The 15257-nt window shown below is 43.4% G+C and overlaps 1 protein-coding gene across 1 annotated transcript in view; it reads right to left on the bottom strand.

Annotated features, from left to right (window-relative positions):
• TNRC18 (trinucleotide repeat containing 18) overlaps positions 1-15257 on the bottom strand; it is a 778682-nt gene that overhangs the window by 404285 nt on the left and 359140 nt on the right. Inside the window, exons 7-8 of the mRNA XM_075831538.1 lie at positions 12975-13121; positions 6078-6427 (exon numbers count right to left, since the gene is read on the bottom strand). Of these exons, the coding sequence (XP_075687653.1) occupies positions 6078-6427; positions 12975-13121 (497 nt within the window). The remainder of the gene's footprint in view (positions 1-6077; positions 6428-12974; positions 13122-15257) is intronic.

Below are 15257 nucleotides of genomic sequence, written 5' to 3'. Positions count from 1 at the left end.
TATGGGATTAATTACTATTAATGTGAGGCACATGGAGGTTCAAAATTCATAATAATGTGAGGCACGATCTATTAAGTGAAAGAAAGCAGTCTTTTATTTTATAACAGCTATTTTATGACGCTATAAATGTGTTATTACGGTCGCGACGATACCGAATATGTGTGTACTGTCCATGGCCACGGGCCAACCGGTTTACTTACCTCCCGACGCCCGCAACCATGGATCTATGAGCGCTGGTCCCCATCTCCTTCCTAAGAGACGCCAGCACTCACTTCCACTCCGGTCCGCTGTGTTCCGTAGGGTGCGTGCACACGCTCGTGCCCGCTCTTAAAGGGCCAGTGCGTGCACATGAAAACAATCATCATCATCAACTCACATGATTTCCTGGACTATAAGAAGGCCTCTGCCATTCTGATCCTTGCCTGAGCGTTGTTTGTCATATCCTAGTTTGTCTAAGCAAATGGTCTCCTAGTGTTCCCGTGCTATCCTGGTCTAGTATCATGTTGAGCTGTAGTCATGCTGTGCTGTATCTACGCCTGTCCTGCTGCTACACACCTGACGTCTACCCGCTGCCTAGTCCCAGCCGAGCCTGCCTTGCTTCTGTCCGAGTTGCCACAGGTACCTTATACGAACTGTGGGCTGTGACCTGCGCCCTGTTGGCCAGCTGCCATACCGCCAAGGCGTTACGGCCCAGTGGGTTCACAAACCCAACGTGACAGCATGTATATTTAATGTATTGAGACTTATTTTAATGTTTATTGTAATGTGTGTGTGTGTTTGTTTTTTTTATTTAACATTACTTTATTTTTCATTTTAAACTTCAATGTACTGGCATATATCTATATGCCAGTACATTAGCCTGTGTACTAATAGTACACAGGCCGTTGTTAGGACATACTTAGGTATGCCCTAACAAGAGGAAATATGGTCAGACAGCCCTGGGGTCCTTCAATGGACCCTGGGCTGTCTGCCCATATATGGTATGGCTCTCGATCGCGTCACAGGAATTCCCTGTGATGCGATCCAAAGCGCATCCCCCCCCTTCTCATGTTCCCCAGAATGCTGTGGTCAGCTTTGATCGCAGCATTCATGAGAAAAGCAGCAGAGATGAGAGGTTTCTCTCCTCTCCGCCGTTAGAGCGGGGGAGCGGCTGTGTAATACAGCCATTGCCCCGCTCCTAACAATAAGTGTGTGTGCGCGGTCAGCATGAGGTGATGTGACCAGCACTAAACTAATGAGCCGTGGCGCAGACACTGAAGATAGAACATCGGGGTGTTTTGCAGTGCTTCCGCCATGTTCTGTCTTCAGTGCCGGCGCTCATTAGGGCAGCGCCGGCCGCATCACCACATGCTGATCACGCGCACTGTTAAATAACTGGTTTCAGATGTTTTCCCTTTTCTTTGGGTGTAATGACCATCTCTTATCCTTTGACCTCATGTGATGTTAAGCATTGACTTGACAAGTTTTACGATAATTAAACAGCCACAGCCCCGCTTTAACTACATTCATGTGTTACAATACTGAGCTGTGCGGCCACACAGCTTCGTATCGAAATACATGAATTAACGGTATTGAACCGTTTGAGGGTGCACGGTACCGAAACCGTATCGAAGTTTTGATGCATCGTGCATCCCTATTACAGACACAGCGATACCAATTGTGTGTTTTTATTTTTTTTTACATTACTTTAGAGAAAAAAATGTGAAAAGTTTTGTTTTTTTTGGACTTTAAATATTTATTACGTTTTTTCCACTAATAATAACTATTTACTTTTGTTTTTAAACATTTTATTAGTCCCTGTAGGGGACCAGCAATCAGTAGATATTGTCATTTTTACAGGCTCCTGTAACAGCACGATCGCTGTTCCTGTCTGTTAGTGTCGGGAGTCAGCTGTAATTTTGGCGACTTTTTGATCACTTTTTATTGTATATTTTGAGAGGGGTGGTGACCAAAAATCAGTTGTTCTAGCATTGTTTTTTTACTCATTTTTTTGGGGTGTTCACCGTGCGGGAAAAATAATATTATAGTTTTATAGTTGGGGTCGTTACAAACGCGGTGATACTAAATATGTGTACTTTTTTATGTATTTTTTTTTTCCTATAATAAAAGACTTCTTATAGGAAAAAAAGCATTTTTTGTTTATGTAACTTTTATTTTTACACTTTTTAAAAACATTTTTATCTTTTTTTTACTTGTCCCACTAGGGGACATTTAGACTTGCAGCTCTGATCGCTGCTGGAATACATTACACTACCTACGTATTCTAACTGTCATTGTGACATGACAGTCACTCTGACAGGAAGCCTATGAGGACCAGCCTCCAGCTGCTCCTCCAAGGCTTCCGCACATGGAACCCGGAGGCCATTATCTGGCCTCCGGCTGCCGTGACAAGGAACGCCAGCCCCCACATGCTGTTAAATGTGGCGATCACAATCGACTGCCACATCTAAGGGGTTAATTGCCGTAATCAGCGGTCTATGGGCCAATGATCGGCAACGGGGAGAGAAGGGCAGACACCCTGCACAGTTAACCGCCGCCACATACATATGCATGGAATAGCGCAGGCTTCTAAGCTATTCCATGCTTTAAAAAATCTATAAATATGCCAGATTCCACCGAAACGGAGGCATTTTTAGCCTTCGTTGGGTGTATGGGGGGGGACTATGGATCAATTTATCGTATGCGCCAGAAGCTTTTCTGCCACATACAGTAAAGTGATAAATACTATGGTGTAAAAGAAGCCTTAGAAGCTTCCATTGCAGAAAAAAAAAGTGACCAAAATAGTGAAGCATGCTGTGCTATTTTGTCTGGTAAAATGCCGAGCTCCCTATACTACACCTTTCCATATTTTACACACGACTGCTTACTTACACACAGTACTGTGCACCCTCCATATATACAGATCAATAGCAGATACTGAGAATAACACCCAGCATACAGGACATGAAAGTGGTACTGTGCAGTGTCCATATATGAGCAGCTACTGAGAATAACACCCAGCATACAGGACAAAAAAGTGATACTGTGAAGTGTCCGTATATATAAAGCTTAAGTGCAGATACTAAGAATTACACCCAGGTGCTTTGCAGTGTCTATATATAGGGCAAGATAAGTGTGCATTGCCTATATACAGGCATTAGAAGTGGTACTGTGAAGTACCTATGTACTGGCAATAGAAGTGGTAGTGAGAAGTGTCTCTATACAGGCAAGAGAAGTTGTACTGCGCAGTGTCTATATACAAGCAATAGAAGTGGTACTACGCAGTATTAATATACAGGTAATATAAGTGGTACTGTGCAGTGTCTATATACAAACAATAGAAGTGGAACTGCGCAGTGCCTATATACAGGCAATAGAAATTTCTATGTATAGGCAATAGAAGTGTTACCGTGCAGTATTAATATACAGGCAATAGAAGTGGTACTGCACAGTGTCTATATACAAACAATACAAATGGTACTGCACAGTGTCTATATACAAACAATACAAATGGTACTGCAAAGTGTCTATATACAGGCAATGCTTACAAGAGAAAAAAAGAAAAAGGGAGGAGATGGCGCTCCTCTAAGATGATAACGTTGGGGATAAATGGAATGAAAATGGTGGATCTGCATAGACTCACCTGGCGGAATTGTGCAGTATCATCTGCACAACTTAACTTTAGGACGTAATCGGGTCGAATTGACCCCGGTGTCAGCACAGTTTGCAGGCCTCCGGAGTGGACTCTGAGAGTCAGTTTCTATGCTGGAGGTTCTCCCATAGTCTGGTCATCAGTGGAATGGTAGAGAAAATAAACTCTTTCGCGGGGCGCTCCTTGTGTTGTAGCATTGAAAGATGCTACAACACAAGGAGCGGCCCACAAAGGAGTTTCTTTTTTCTACCATTTCACTATATACAGGCAATAGAAGTGGTACTGCACAGTGTCTATGCACAGGGCAAAAACAGATACTGAGAATTACACCCAGCATACATCATAGCAGAAGCATAGCTAGGTTTTCCTGCACCTGGGGTAAATGTTCAGTTTGGCACACCACCCTTCTCACCAATCTGAAGACTTTGTTCCGTTTGCTGTGCCCACTTCTCCCTCCAAATAAATGTAACATAACTTTTACATTGTTTTACTTACATCCATTAGTGCAAGCGGGTTACAAAAGAGTTAAAATCCTGCACCAGAACACAATGTGATATATATGGCACCCCCTAAGGAACAACGAATTGCAATTTTTTTATACATAGGCCCACTGCAAAATCATGTGATGGTCCTTTTTAAAGGTCCTGCAGTCACAGTAACAAGGAGACTGTGGACCGGAGACTCCTGCATACATCTGTGCATGGGGATTGCTTTATACCACGGTTCAGTCCCCACATATACAGATGTATAAAGCACTGTACAGGACAGCGGCCCCTGATCAGCCGGACCACCGGGAATATTCTTAGCAAAGTATATTGCCATTCCACCACTGACTTTAACCCCCTAATGAACATGCCTGAAAAGGTCTTAATGACCAGCTAAGTTTTCTTATTTTTGCCTCTTTGCCTTTCAGCAGCCATAACTTTTTTTATTCTTTCCTAGACGTGGCTACATGAGGCCTTGTTTCACACTGGAGAAATATTATTTTGTCTCCTGCGCAGTTTGAGGGTACAAATGAATTACTGTAATTTTTGCAGCATGAATATAGAAAAAAGTGATTTTAGGCATTTTTTAAAATATATATATATATATATACTGTTCCCGTTTAACGCTAAATGACTAGTTTTATTCCTCAGGTTATTACGGTCGTGTATATAACCTAATAGGCGTAGGTTTTCTGTATTTATGTAATGTATGGACATAAAATTAATTTTATGCTAAATAATGACTTTTTTTGTGGACATTCTTATTATTATTTTTTTGTTGTTCATTTTTTTTTTCATTCCATGAAGGGATAACTCTTAAACAATTATGTTTTATACTTATAATGTATTAGCATATTCCTGTATACGAATACATTATAGTGTATCAATATGACACAGGCCGCTGCGAGGATAACACATAGTGTTTCTTAACAGCAGGCTTACAGAATGGTTCCCCCAGTCAGGAGCGGTTAGTAAGGCTGGGTTCACACGACCTATTTTCAGACGTAAACGAGGCGTATAATGCCTCGTTTTACGTCTGAAAATAGGGCTACAATACGTCGGCAAACATCTGCCCATTCATTTGAATGGGTTTGCCGACGTACTGTGCAGACGACCTGTTATTTACGCGTCGTCGTTTGACAGCTGTCAAACGACGACGCGTAAAAATACAGCCTCGTCAAAAGAAGTGCAGGACACTTCTTTGGACGTTTTTGGAGCTGTTTTCTCATAGACTCCAATGAAAACAGCTCCAAAAACGGACGTAAAAAACGCAGCGAAAAGGCGCGAAAAACGCCACAAAAAATGCGAGTTGGTCAAAAAACGTCTGAAAAGCAGGGTCTGTTTTCCCTTGAAAACAGCTCTGGATTTTCAGACGTTTTTGGTCACTACGTGTGCACATACCCTAACAGCTCTTGGGTAGACCATGAGCACTCACTGGAGCGATCATAAGCCTTTTCTACAGCAACACCAAGAGACGTTGCTGTAGACTCCGGACCTGCACCGCCCACCGTCAAAAGACAATGGGTGGTCGGAAACGGGTTAATATGAGATGCATAATTGGATTGATAAGATTCAAATAAAATTTAAACAATGCCATATATACCGGTGACGGACAGTCCAGCACAAACAACAAACTGTCAGTTCTTCTATAGATCCAAAATGGATAAGGGCGTACACTATATAGTTAAAGAAACCGTAATAATAAGAAACAACTTGACATCTCACTAGAAGATTTGGTTATAAGGATGGCTACTATCTCCCAGCAGAAACATCCTACAGAATGATTTGCCTCAACGTGCTCACTATGTAGTAACCGCTTGTCAGTTTTTGTTGCGCAAAAGGATAGAAGGGACCAAGAAATCCAGTCAGTAAATAAAACTGATTAAAGAAAATTGATGAAATAAATAAAACAAAATGACAAACACCACTATAAATAGGAACTATGACACCAAAGGTCTTACCGTAAGTTGCTCATTTCTGTGAAATTGTTGAGAATCGTGCTGGGTTTTCCTTGGGAATTCCTTGGCTTTCAATTGTGCATTTCTCTGCAGCTCCAAGATGTCAAGATGAACATTTCTCTGTAAATCTAGAACATCTGATTGTTCAGCTCTCTGTGACTCAACATTAGCCAGTAGTGCACCCTTATGTAGATCTATAGAATGCGCTGCATGCTGCTGCAGTAACATGTACAGTTCATGTTGTCGCATAAGATGCTGTTGAGAGAAAAGTTGAAGCTGATGGGCATGCTGGATTGAAGTTTGTGCCGATGAATACATAGAGGGCCAGAGAGAAGTCCGATCAAGTATTTCTGCTGAAAGCATCAAAAACAGAATATAAATACACTACCAATAAAGAAATACAAAATACAGCGGGGTATGTGAATGCTGAACATTTGCACACACACATTAGATTTTCACATACAGTGTTCACTCAATAAAACCTTTCAAGCGTACCTAACTTTTCAGGTGACTTTTTAGAATAAGCTGTCATATGTACATGAGGAATATCACTATTTCCGGCAATTATATGACTTGTAGCCTGCATTTTTTAGCAGTTTTGTCCTCTGCGGACTTTTAACAATGAACAGCAGACTGACCATGCAATTCAATGGGGCTAGTCACATATCCTAGTTTTTTCACGGAGGGCGTATCTGTTGCTAGATTCACTGCAATTCCTATTCTGGTCCGTTTTTGCAGTCTATAGCTATGTGAAAGAAACAGACCGCACGTCGTCGACATTTGTGTACTGTAAATTTTTTACGAAAGAGTTGCTAAAGAAAAGCAGAGAAAAAAAAGTGAAACCAGGAAGTGCTTGCAGAGGAGAAACACGAATAAAAACGCAGTTAGGCCTCATGCACACGACCGTAGTGGTGTGCACGGGCCATGATCTGCGGCTCAGACGGCCGCGGAGTGTGACCAGCGGCCGCCCGCAAATTACGGGCCGTGCACATGGCCGCGTGCATTAATTTATATGAGCCTAGACCGCAAAACACGGCCGTAATAGGACATGTCCTATCTTTTTGCGGTCCAGGCTCCTGGGCAATACACGCACTGTGGAAACCACGGTCGTGTGCATGGGCCCATTAAAATGAATGGGGCCTAATTCGCCCGCAGATTTGAGGGTGAATTGCGGCTGCAAAAACACGTTCGTGTGCATGGGGCCTTAGGCCCCATGCACACGACAGTGTTCGGTCCGTGATATACAATCCGCATGTCGGAGACCGAACACAGTGCAGGGAGCCGGGCTCCTAGAATCATACTTATCTATGACGCTAGATGTCACTGCCTCGCTGCGGGACAACTGTCCCATACTGTAATCACGTTTTCAGTACGGGACAGTAGTGCGGACAGGCAGTGACACCTAGCGTCATCGATAAATATAATGCTAGGAGCCCGGCTGCCTGCACTGTGTTCGGTCTGGGACATGTGGCCGACATGCGGACCATATATCACAGACCGAACACGGTCGTGTGTATGGGGCCTTAAATTGTGTCAGAGTGCTTTCAGTGTCAGTTTTTTTCCTGTCATTGTAGCAACACTGATCGTAAGTTTTCACTACACTTGCTACTCTGGCAGTATTTTATGCTTTCTTTTCAGCATCTCCTTGCAACCCACCATTAAAAACTGATTGACTTGAATGGGGGAGTCTAGTGCGAGAATCAGACCAAACTAGTGAATGCTGTGATTTTCTCTGCAATGGTCAGTGAAGAAAATCGGAAATTAATGTGTACATGTGCTGCCAGTTCTACACTCAATAAGGAGAGTAGCGGGCGCCATAACCTTATATTGGAAGACTGCTAGTCAACGTTTGCAATAAACATTTAAAAAATGTGCAAAACAAGGACACCGGTATAGTAGACTGCACATCAAAATATGAATGAAATCAGTTTATTATCACAATACAAAAATGTCAAAATATAAAGCAAACAGACGAAATCTAAAAATACATAAATGTGTCCCCAGTCCTGGCCCCTGGTTAGGCCAGAGAACGATCACTCTTGGGAAAAAGACAGATTATATAGCATACACCACTAATCAGATAGAAAACAATGTATGAGATATGAATCCCGGGTAAAAATATCCCTATGTACACAAACATGTCTCCCTGCAACGATATATGAGGTTAAAACTCCCTATGACAATCAAAGGTATCAAACAAATGCATATACAATGTACTAATAAAGTATATCAAAATACAACCGTGAAAGAGGGAGAAGGTGGTGGCTATATCACCCTGAGGACCAAAAGACCGCATGCGTATTGCCGGGTTGCTGGCTTTGTCAAAGGTGAGGTCCTAGTAGCAAAAGGCCTGTTTAAATAATGATGCATTGCAAAATATGGCTACACAATTCAGGATTTGTATACAAAAATAGCCTTGTAGGCGGTAGTCCCAGTCCCATTCCCAATTCCCCACCAGGATTGCAGAGAGGTCTGTGCCTCCCATGTGAAACAATAAGTGTGAAATGTTAGCAGGATCAACGTGGAACCAAACGCATGTCAGAGGAGTACTTAATGCAAGCGCTGTAATAAAAATCGGCACAAAATCCAGACGAGAAGTACTACAAAGTCCAGAAGATAAGTACTACAAAGTCCAGGGAAAAGCAGTAATATAAATTGGCACACTACAAAGTCTAGAAGTATGGTCCAAGGTATAAACTAAATAAAAATATTTACCTGAACCACACACCGTGAGTCAAAATCTATAGCTATGGGAAAAATAAATACATAAAAAATAAGTGAATGCTCCACAACCCAGTGCCCACACAGTGCACAGAAGGGATATCAACCACACCAGTCAGGCGCCGAGTGGCATAGCGAGCCAAGGCGCCTCTGAACAAACCCGCGCCACCACTCCACGCATAAGTGGAGTGCGAGGCTCCTCGGCACAAAAAATCAAGGTGCGTATAACATCATATGAATCACACCAAAGAGAATAGCATTAAGGCTATGGAAAAGTGAAAGAATTGATTAACACCAAAATACACCAACACCTAATGGCCAGGGGATATGTGACCCACTTGCGACGAATTGAAGCAAGTAGCGTACTAGGCAAGACACAAAATAGTATTGAATGTACATATGTTCATTTATGTGCTAAAAGCCTTTTTATAATTATCTATTTCTGGTCCTATAACTAATCAAGGAGTTACGTGTATAGCTAGCTTAACGGTCCAAAACTGGACACGCATAAATAACTAGGTACAAAAAAAATATGTCAATAGCCTTAAGATTCTGATATGAATACCCAGTTTACATAATGACAATTAAATCCTCAATGATGCCAGCATAATAAACAATAGCACAATACAATAGGATACAGTAAAGTCAGCATTAGTAGGCAACAGCACAATGTAATCAAATGATAGAATCATCACCCATTGCATTCGATCAGTACCATGAATCCTGTTAAAAAAAAAACACTATAAAAAAAATTATAATTTTGTTTAATAACTCAGTGTAGTATATACATATGCGAGACCCCAGATCTCTCCTACCTGTCAACTGAATACCCTCTATATGGGTGACAATATTGAAAATAAATAAATAAATCCAGAGGATATGTCATAAATGTAAGATAGATGCGGGTCCCACCTCTGGGACCCGCACCTATCTACAGAACGGGGCCCCTTAAACCCTGTTCAGCCGCTCTGTGTTGGAGCTGAATGAGGCGAATTCCAACCATGAAAAAGGTTATATGGTCGTGAGTTACGTAAACCGCGCAGCTTGCTGAGCTACGCTGTTTCCGTAACTCCCATAGTAGTGAATGGCAGTTACGGAAGAAGCGCAGAATGCGAGCTACGCTTTTTCCGTAACTAATATTCAGTTCGATGGGGCTTGTGGAAACAGCGTAGTTCAGCAAGCTACAACCATATAACCTTTTTCATGGTCGAAAATTCCCCTCATTCAGCCCCAACACAGAGCGGCTGAACGGGCTTTAAGGGGCCTCGTTCTGGAGATAGGTGCAGGTCCCAGAGGTGGGACCCGCATATATCTTACATTTATGACATATCCTGTGGATTTTTTTATTTATTTATTTATTTTCAATATTGTCACCCATATAGAGGGTATTCAGTTGACAGGTAAGAGAGATCTGGGGTCTCACATACAGTATGTATATACTACACGGAGTTATTAAACAAAATTCGAATATTTTTTTAGTTTTGGTTTTTTTAAAGTAATCCTTTGATCACTTACAGTATATAATACTTATTAAGGCCTGTCTGTAATAAATTGCTACGCAATCTATTAATCCATGCCTATGGCATGTCTTAGGCTATGTTCACACGGAGTATTTTGGGGGAGGAATATCTGCCTCAAAGTTCCAAACGGAATTTTGAGGCAGATATTCCTCCCCCAAAATACTCCGTGTGAACAGCAATTATCGCGCCGTTTTTCGCCCGCGGCCATTGAGCGCCGCGGGCATAAAACACGCTTTCTCCTGCCTCCCATTGAAGTCAATGGGAGGTCGGAGGCGGAAGCGCCCGAAGATAGGGCATGTCGCTTCTTTTTCCCGCGAGGCAGTTTTACTGCTCGCGGGAAAAAGACGCCGACGCCTCCCATTGAAATCAATGGAAGGCGTTCTCGGGCCGTTTCTGCCGAGTTTTGCGACGCGGTTTCCGCGTCAAAAAACTCGGCAAAAGACCCCGTGTGAACATAGCCTTAAAGGTTAGTTTACACGGGCAGATTTCTGCCCATAACGAGCGCCGATTGATGATATAACAAGTGCTCGTTAACAGACCCTTTTACAGGGGTCGATGCTTTACTCTATGGCGACAAACGATCATTAATACCATTGTTCGGTTCCTATTGGTTTGCATGGTTGTCGGCAGTACATCCCATTTAGACGGGGAGATTTGCTGCTGATAACAATGATATTGTTGTCAGCAGCACATAAATGTCAGTTGCTGCATAAATTGTATGATCGGCTGTCGAACAAGCGTTTGCACGTTGGTCAGCTGATCGCTGCCATGTTTACACAGGCCAATAATCTGGAATGCTTGATGGGCTGATTATTGGCCTGTGTAAATGGGCATATAGCCATGGCAGGTTAAGGGGGCCTTTGTTAGGCTTTCAACTGCCATGGCACACCCATCAGCGCCTTGTGACCTGATGGGCTGACAGAGGGTGCAACCTCCCTCTGTCAAGCAGCTTAGATGCAGCGATTGATATAGACCATGGTATCTAAGGTATTAAACGGCCAGGATCAGAGATTACTAACTGCGATCACTGTCATGTACATCCTTTTGCGTTTACTAAAGGAAATCAATGACCTACATGGATGTAATTTTGTGGGAAGGGGTTCATATTTAAATGAATAAGCTCCTGACACGCACAAACAGATGAATCGTATGAGAACTTGTAGTTCTTACACTTTTTATTAACTTTGTGAGGCAGTTCAAATATATTTTCTGCAACATAAACTTATAAGGAGCAAATTGTTTTTTATCTAAAAGTGGTATTCTGGTTATAGCAAATATTAATTACATTCATGTATCATGAAAAGTTATGCTGTTTCTTTATTTTTTTAAGTACTTTAGTGAAATACTAGCTGTTATTTTAGGCTGTTTTAGGCCTTATTCACATGAACGTGTCTGTTTTGCACGCGTAAAAAAGGCAGCGTTTTTCCTGTGTTGCAGTTTCGTGTGGTATCCGTGTACAGTGCGCATCTGCATTTTTTACACGCGTATGTCATCCGTGTGTCACGCTTTTTTTACATCAGCAAAATAAACTGAAGCAGTTTTTTGTTTTTTTCTCGTCATTTTTTTTTAACAACTGTTGCGTGAAAAACGCATGGCACACGAATGTGCGTCCGTTTGCTATCCGTGACTTCAATGGGTGCGTGATGTGAAAAAAACGTACAAGTATAGGACATGTAGTGAGTTTCACGCAACGGACGCACGCTGCGTGAAAAACACAATGTCTAAATGGCCCCATTGAATTGCATAGGTCCGTGTGACGTCCGTTGTTTTAACGCGCGTAACACGGATGTGAAATACGCTTGTGTGAATAAGGCCTTAGGCCTTATTTACACGAACGTGTTAAACATCAGTGTGTCGGCCATTGAAACAACGGCCGTCACACGGACCTATTTAATTCAATGTGGCTCTTCACACGTCCGTTGTTTCAACGGACCGTGTGAAGGGTCCTGGAGAAAATAGGACGTCTTATTTTTTCACGCTAAACGCATCCCTCCATAGACTCTAATCTATTGGGGATGCGTGACATCGCATCCTACAGCGCAGAGCACGGATGCACCTGCAGTTTTTCACGTCCGAGATGCGCAACGCTTTTGCTAATCCGGCCTTAGGCTCATAAAGACGCTGAGGAATGAGGACGCGGAGGTATGAGTACGCTGAAGTCAGCAGCCTGACGTCCTAGCACCTGCGGTGTGATGACGTCACTTGCTTTGTGAAATTTGCCTTGGGACCATAAGGACTCTAGTTACACCACTGAGAATAACATTACATTCTACAGTACTTTCTCCTGTACTGGAGACGGGAGCTTAGGAGACAGAGCAGGACACTCTCCTACTGCACAGTTATGAGCTGCCTACAGCGAAAGGCTGTGTTGCTATTTAGAAGCATAATTCCCTAAAATAAAACTTATACAGAAAAACATTTATTTTGCAAAATACTTCACTATAATTGTTTTTCTATATAACTGGAGATACACTTTAAACCTTAAAACAGAACAGCCGTTTGAGGCCAAAGTAACCAGACTGCTATGTTAAAAACCTGTTGAAAATATTTTGAGATTCTACTCTATTTTTGAGAAAGTAACAAGGAGAAGTTGTGTGTCTGTATTTCAAAATAGAATATGCGAGCAGCAGCCAAATATGTTTGTTTCTCTTTTACATACCAAAATGTGATATTGGTTCAGCTGGAATGACAACAATTTGGCCGCTGCGGGGTTCTCTGGCAAGATTGTAAGTGGATGGAAAGGATGCAGCTACTCCAGGTGGTATTGATGGATTCATTCCCTGGTGAAGAGTGGGATGAGCTACACCTGGAAAAGAAAAACAAAGCAAATTAAAACAAATGGTTACCGTTTATCTGTATGCGACATCATACTATATACTGCTGCACAGATAAATGATCAGTTCCTGAACAAGTGTTGTTTAAATTTAAAAATATAAAATGGAAAGTGTAAACTCACCATTAAATAAAATTTGCCTAACTCAAGAAGTAGTGCAGACCCAGTCTTCTGTGGGAATTAAATTGGTATTCAAACAAATTCTATCTATGGCATATCCACAAATGGCGGATCGGCGGAGGTACTGTTTCTGATCAAAACCTGGACCAAAAGTAGAGGACCAGCGATTCTGCCGTGCATGCACTCAGCTATCCCCATTGAAGTCTATGGGACAGTTAGCGACGGAGCCGGACGGCTGCACTTGCAGCAAGCCCTGCCTCACCAACTCTAATCCGGAGCCATCCTTCCCTCCACATTGCTTTCCAGGAGATTATGCGCTCATACCCGTCATTTACATCACCGGCTGAGAATTTTGAGGCCTATATTGGCTCCCTCCAGCCATTTTTTCAATCGCGGCTTAACATCTGGCCTGAAGCTGCAGCCTAAATTTGCGCCCGCATCGTGTTCCCGGGAGTTCCAGAACGGAGGGCCTACCAGGCACAGTCCTAGCCTGCCCTTACACGGCCCCCAGCTTATCGCCAACCCTCAGGCAGTTCCTTATATAGGCGCAAACGGAGCACCCTTAGTGGCGGCCGCCATTTTGGATCTCAGATGCCGATCTGCAGCACACTTTACCAGCCCTAATACCACATCTGGATCCAGGTACGCAGAGGGGACATTGTAAGTGATTTTTGACTGGGACTGGAGCAACTAGGAAGTGCAGTCTAGTGAAAGTGCCGGATCCATGGCCTCAATTTTGACACTGATACTGTGGCCATTTCTCCCTCCACCCCTCTACTTCTATACGAGACTTATGGTCATATAGTGCTGCTTTAGCTCCAATGAATTTCTTATTTCTGCTGCAAATGGCCATCTCTGATAACCACTTCTATCGTGGGAGACTATATTTTTTCACTTTAGCCAACGCTGGCGACAATAGCGGCCGAGCATGAAACGGGAAATCAAATCAATGATCACTCAGCCTTTATTTGAACTTACACACAAGATAATATAAAAGAGATCTCTGTTCTTATGACTCCTATATATTCCCCTCGACGGCCGAGGCCCTGGATTTGAGAGTGCTGGCCGGCATCTCCTTCCTAGGAGACGCCAGCACTCACTTCCGCTCCGCTCTGCTGTGTCCCGTAGGGTGCGCGCATGCGTTTGCGCCCGGCCTTAAATGACCAACGCGCGCACATGTAAAACATCACCAATTAGCCGATGATCACCCTGGACTATAAAAAGGGCCCTGCCCTTTCCCTCCTTGCCTAGGCGTTGTTTGTATTCCTATGTTAGTTTTGCAAATGGTCCCTTAGTCGTATCCTGTTGCCAGTGTTCCAGTGCCCTGCTACCTGTATCCTGTGTCCCGTGCTGTATTTGTCCCTGTGCCCTCTCTAGTGTTGGAGTCGTGTTGTGCCATCTGCTACACCTGCTGACTTACACCATGTCTGGTGTCAGCTGACACACCTGGTACCTCCTGCCACGTTTTGCATCACCTGCTGTCCAATACCATATGTGCCTAGCCGCTGCTACTTGCTACTGTCTGGACTATTATAGGTACCCTTGTGTACACTGTTTTTGGCCAGCTGCTACCCTGCTACGTCGGTGCGGCACAGTGGGTCCACATTCCCACAGATAGTGACATATACGCTCAGGCCATGGACCCCGCTGGTCAACCCAAGACCATGACGACGTCACAAATCATGCAGGCAGATATGCGAGACCTCCGGTCCCGACAGGGCCAACTCCTCCAGGTGGTGAACGCTATTGCTAATCAGCTAGATACGCAAGGCACCTGCTCCAATTGCTCCTGCTGTTCCTCCTACTACACCTCCTGGCAGTACAGATTCCCAATTCCCGCTGCCACTACGTCCTCGCTACGGCGGAGACGCGAGGACCTGCAGGGGATTTGTGAACCAATGTCAGATCCTCTTCAGACTACATGACAGAGCATTTCCTTCCGATGGCGCAAGTATCGCATTCATAGTCTCTCTCCTTACAGGCAAGGCT

Source organism: Rhinoderma darwinii, chromosome 6 (genome assembly GCF_050947455.1).
Source record: "Rhinoderma darwinii isolate aRhiDar2 chromosome 6, aRhiDar2.hap1, whole genome shotgun sequence".
In the NCBI taxonomy this organism is placed as follows: domain Eukaryota; kingdom Metazoa; phylum Chordata; class Amphibia; order Anura; family Rhinodermatidae; genus Rhinoderma; species Rhinoderma darwinii.
The sequence above is the reverse complement of the archived record's forward strand: the minus strand, read 5'-3'. Positions and strand labels throughout refer to the sequence as shown.